At 37.1% G+C, this 5,506-nt stretch overlaps 1 protein-coding gene across 1 annotated transcript; it reads right to left on the bottom strand.

Annotated features, from left to right (window-relative positions):
* Positions 1-2,015: 2,015 nt before the first annotated feature.
* On the bottom strand, positions 2,016-3,625 carry LOC121754737 (WAT1-related protein At1g09380-like). The gene is made up of 5 exons (XM_042150049.1): positions 3,429-3,625; positions 2,785-2,847; positions 2,588-2,704; positions 2,267-2,363; positions 2,016-2,180 (listed from the first exon to the last, which is right to left on the bottom strand). The coding sequence occupies exons 1-5, from the start codon at positions 3,623-3,625 to the stop codon at positions 2,016-2,018; spliced, it is 639 nt and encodes a 212-aa protein (XP_042005983.1).
* Positions 3,626-5,506: the final 1,881 nt, after the last annotated feature.

The raw sequence follows: 5,506 nt of genomic DNA, 5'->3' as shown, positions 1-5,506 counted from the left end.
TTGGGCAGCGCATTCAGCAACATTATAGCCTTATCCTCATCCTCAATTTTGACATCAATATTTTCTAGACCATCAATCGACTTATTGAATTCCTCCAATTGTTCAGTAACTCCTTTCCCCTCCACAAACTTATAAGAGTAGAGTTTCTGCTTCATATATAAACGATTGGCTAAAGATTTTGTACAGTATATACCTTCAAGTTTCGACCAGATCCCTGCAGCGGTAGTTTCCTTCGAGACTTCTCTCAGAACTCGATTGGAGAGGCTCAAGATCAGCGTGCTATAAGCCTTCTCTACGATCTCCTTTCTCTCCGCAATCTGCTTCTCATCGACTTCTCCTTCCTGCTTGGATTCATCCTCGGCATCCAGAGCATCCGCTAGCCCTTGTTGGATCAAGATAGCTCGCATCTTGATCCTCCATAATCCGAAATCATTTTTTCCAGTGAACTTCTTGAGATCGAACCTAGCGGCTGACATCTTTCCCACGGACGGGGCCAATTTGTCGTTCGAAGTCGAAGATGATGAAGATCTATCGCAGGCTTTGTGAAGAACACCAAATACACACTCACGCAAATTGGAAACAACAATCAAGAATTTTGTGATTCAGCTGTAGAAGCCTACGTCCACGGAGAAAGGAGATCACACTGTTTATTACTCTCAAGAAACGTGATGGAGATGTACAAGATGAAGTAGAAAACCCTCTCTTGCTCTCAGTTACAAAGAACTCTCAAAGCTAATGCCTCACAAAGATAGTGTGTGAAATTGATTATGAATCTAACTAACTCCAGCTGCGCATGCTTGCATTTATATGCAACACCCGCGGTCCCCAACGGCTATCTTTCCCCTAGTCATCCGCTCCAACCGTTTTAACCGAACATGTTGTGCTCACCTTGCTTAGTCAGCCTTTCACAACACTTAACTTGCTTCCATCTTTAACAATCTCCATATGAAATAGCAGTGAGGCAGCTGAAACAGGTAAAGGGTCGACTCTTTTTCAAGAGATGGAGTATGATTCAACTCGAGTTGATGACGTAGGTGACGCAGTTGATGCCATAATTTCCGAAACAAAAATTGTGTCGAAATAACGCGAAATAGGGTGAAGAATCAAAATCACAGCTACACCATGTTATATGACAAAATTTGACCATTAGACGTCGTTTAAAGGGTGAAATGGACAATTTACTGTTTTCAGGTGTATTTTTTGAATCCATAGGGTTTTGCAATCACTTATAAACAGTGAGTTTAACTGTTTTGAAGTCACATTTTAATTGACAAGAACATTTTTATTTCTCAAGAAACTAGGTTTCATTTATTACTGTTCTAGTTCAGACATTCAATACATGTTTTCTTTTCTTTTTTTCATCACGTTTGATCTAAGATATGTATGCAAAATAAATCAGCATTGTAAATAAGATATGGAATAGTATTATGTAAATTACATGGTAAAAAAAACAAGTTAGATTCTCAATCAACTCAACAACGAAGAACGTCCAAAAGCACCAATATTAGGGAAGTCGTACTAGCGGAGAATATCTGCTTAATGCATCCGGATATGACGGGAGTGATTTCGTTTCCATGTCATGCATCTTCTTCTCTGCTTCAGCAACAGCTTCAGCAACATCTTTTTCCTTATTCTTGCCCCACAACACTCCGTACAGTCCCGCCACAATAAGCACAGATCCAACAACTCTGCAAAAACAGACCAAATCGGTTAGTTATAGTTAAAGACACGAAGGTACCAAACATAATATTCTGGACTAAAATGGTAAAGCAATCAGAATAAATTAGACTTACGTTCCAACGTAGATTTGTTCATCAAGTAAAGCCCAGCTGACGATGGCTACCATAACAAGTAGCAAAGGGCTAAACACGGATACGTATAAAGGGCCTTTCTTGTCTATGCACCATGCCATTAGGCAAAATGCTACTGCTGAGCACATTACTCCCAGCAAACATGCATATTAGTCATGCATGTTTCTAACTGAATATAGACGTTGGTGAAATGAGAGAATGATATTATACTGCGTAGATGGATGAGGTGAGCCTAAGTTCGGAAGCGAGGGACCAAGCAGATAGTGTAGGCTCCATGGCGAAGGCCACGGCCACACACTGGACAGTTGCCATCGCGCACATTATGGCCGTGCATGAGAAGGGAACATTGTAGTTCATGCTTACTTTTGCCTGCATTTTAATTATATTAATTTTTCTAGTTATTTGACTTGATAAAACATTAAGATGAGATTGATGGGAAGAGGTGGTGTGGTTACTTGGATGATCAAGTAGACAGCCCAAGAAACAGCACTGAGAATGAGGAGAAAAGGCCTAGAATTAAACTGGGGTGGGTGTTGCTTGGAGCACTCCTCTCTGCAAATTTCCAGTGAAAGATGGATTTTCCAATGTTGACCGCGGATCCCGAGTAAAACGACAAAAACAGGGCTCCTCCTACACACAACGCCGTCCCCGCTATTTTTGCTTGCCCTGCCCTGGTCTTCACGCCTATCTTTTCCAGTCTGTCATGTATAGGGATGTCAGTGGAGCCTGAAACCTATATGATTTATTTAGAGGGTTAGGGTTTGATAGATAATTACCGAAAGGCGACAGCCATGATAAAGGTGACGGCCGGATTAATGTTGGTTAACGCGCATGCGATTGTTGGAGTTGAATTCTTCAGTCCCACGAAATATGTGATTTGATTCACTGTCACTCTGCACCATAAATATACTACTCATAAGATGAGCCTTATTTTCAGATGTTCAATTACTTTTTTTAATTTTTTTTCACTCACCCAGATATGGAACATAAGAAGATCTGGAATAAGATACTTCGTGTCATTTTAGGGCGGTTATTCCTGCAAAAATTCACATTATACTATAACCGAAGAGAGTAGTTTTTGTGGAGTTAATATGTAATCCAACATAGCAAACAAATGATATAAAAGTTGGTTATGAAAAATTAATCATAACTACTCAAAAAATATTAATGTTAATTCTACATTACCTAATAAAATAGTACTACTAGTAATAAAATGAGCAACCTTAATTTAATTATGCATGTATATGTAGGAGTGTATCTGGTTTGAAGACACATATTCCATGAGCAACCTTAATTTTCAGCATATCGCCTGGTGTAGATCACGTGATACCTATGCAATGTGTGTGCCCTCACTCTCACACCATTTATCATTTATGCGTGCGTTTATACACACACACACACACATAAATTAAAAGAATTCAAATAACAACATTTTTATGGTAAGAAACACAATTTATATTTATATATACGTAAATATATTGAGATTTTAATTGTTTCGGACCTTATGTCAATTTCCTGCAATCAAACCCTACTATTGATTTGGAAGAAGACAGACATACAGATAGTTGGATAGATAGATAGATAGATAGATAGATAGATAGATAGATAGATAGATACCTCTCGATGAAGTAAGCAAGAGGAAGAATAGAAAGCGTAGCGAAAAGTTGGCGATATGCGACTTGCACAAAAGGACTCATTCCGGTATTCATCGCCAATTTTGCTATGATATTCATACCAACATACCCTAACTGCACTATCACCATGTACACGAATGCTATAATATCTCCTCTCCCATTCCACTTCCCCTTCTCCATTGATTAATTTTCCTCAAATATTATTTGAGAGAAAATTAGTAGTAATATGTAAAGAGAGATGGTGAAGATGATGTTGTAGTGAGTTAGAGGAATGAGGAGATATATATATTAGATTTGATTTAGAGAGAAATGATGGTTTTGTTTTTGTCGTGTAATGAAATATGCATGGGAGAGGGGAGTATCACGCTTCCCTATTCTCATTTATGCTATAAATCCACTTTCAGTTAACACAATATTGTTTGCCAGCTTACCTTTTTAATTCATTAACACTAAAATCCTATTTTTTTTATATACACATACACACGTCTTGCAATAACCAAATTGCATTCTTCCATTTCTCCTCTTGCCTGGTTGGTTGGTTGGTTGGTTGTGCTTATTTTTAAACAATATTCAAATAATTGTAAACTAATATTTATATTTCAGCTTCTATTTCAAGTATCAACTTCTGTTGTGCACTGTATTTTGTTTCGAGTTGCGTAAAGATCGACCCAATAGAATTTTAGTTTACGAAATTAGAATAAATTATTATTATATTTATTACTATGATACATATTATAATAATTAGATTAGGATTTTCTTTATTAGTTTATAACATAATAATTCCAACAAGATTATTATAATTAATACTCCCTCGTTCCACTCTAAGAGCATCTGTAACGCGGCGGGCCGGGCCGCAAGTCGCGAGTCCCGGCCCATCCCATGCGTTACACGAAGGAGAGTCACGGCCCAGGCCGGTCCCGGGGCCGCGTTCCCGGCCTGGGACGGCGTTGCACGGTGACGGGCCGCAACTGGCGAGTCCCGGCCTAGCGTTACACGCTCCTCGGGTCGGGCCGCAACCGGTTTTTTTTTTTAATTCAAAAATTTTTTCTATAAATACGTTGTCACCGATCCGCCCGTGCAGGGCCTTCCTCCCGACATCCGCAATGTCATGACCCGTTCAGCTGCGATGCGCCAAGAGGAACAACACACTCGCCTCCAAGCCGATCTAATAGAAGAAATTTGGACTCGCACCAACGTTTTCCAGCATTGACGTTATGTTTTTATGTATTTTATTTTCAGTTTTAAAATTTATATGTTGTAATTTTGCAGTATTCGGTGAAATTAAATTTTCTGTGTTATAAATTTCTGGCTTTTTTTATTTTACGTTCAAAATAGGTTGGAGTTGTGAATAGTGTCATTTATTAGTTGCGGCCCGAGTTGCGGCCTGGGCCGCAACTGTAGAGGAATGATGACGTGGAGGGGACTTGGGGCCGGAAATGGGACGGGGTTATTGATGCCCTAAGTGACATATTTTCCTTTTTTGGGATATCTCACTCTAAACGATTCATTTCTAAATATAGAAATATCACTCTCTACTCTTTTTTTCTCTCTCTCCACTTTAGTGTCATTAGTTTTTATTATATCATTATCTATTATTAGTATGATTTATAATTCAATTAATTATATTACAAATATCATACTAATAAATTAATAATCATTAATTCAGTAGTAATATCTAACAATTATAAATAATATACTAATAATTGATTTATTACTGATTATAGTTATTTATTATTATTCTTTTAATTAAGTATGATCCACAATATAAAATGTTTTAAGATTTTTATAAATAATTTTTATTACAGTTGTTTAAAATAATAAAAATCATACTCATACCTAAATGTGTAAAAATAACTGAATCATATTATTTATATATCACTCTCACTTGTCTTTTTTTTATAAATCTATAAATCGAATAATTCGAGGTCACAAATATTTACTAATTAAACGATCTAATTTATATGTACGTACCAAATGATGATAAACAATTTCGACCCAAAGTTGAACTAATAAATTATTAGTATATTGTTACAGGAGCAGTATAATAATTGGGTTGTAAAT

Source organism: Salvia splendens, chromosome 11, assembly GCF_004379255.2.
Source record: "Salvia splendens isolate huo1 chromosome 11, SspV2, whole genome shotgun sequence".
Classification (NCBI taxonomy): Eukaryota; Viridiplantae; Streptophyta; class Magnoliopsida; order Lamiales; family Lamiaceae; genus Salvia; species Salvia splendens.
Note: the sequence above shows the minus strand (reverse complement) of the source record. Positions and strands in the feature narration are given on the sequence as shown.

What these genes read in the sequence shown, in the direction of transcription:
- LOC121754737 (XM_042150049.1), bottom strand. Translation starts at nt 3,625, where the DNA reads ATGGAGAAGGGGAAGTGGAATGGGAGAGGAGATATTATAGCATTCGTG. An exon ending in TTCTTATGTTCCATATCTGG is followed by an intron (nt 2,705 to 2,784) that starts GTGAGTGAAAAA and finishes TTTATGGTGCAG; the next exon opens with AGTGACAGTGAATCAAATCA. An exon ending in CTGTCTACTTGATCATCCAA is followed by an intron (nt 2,181 to 2,266) that starts GTAACCACACCA and finishes ATTAAAATGCAG; the next exon opens with GCAAAAGTAAGCATGAACTA.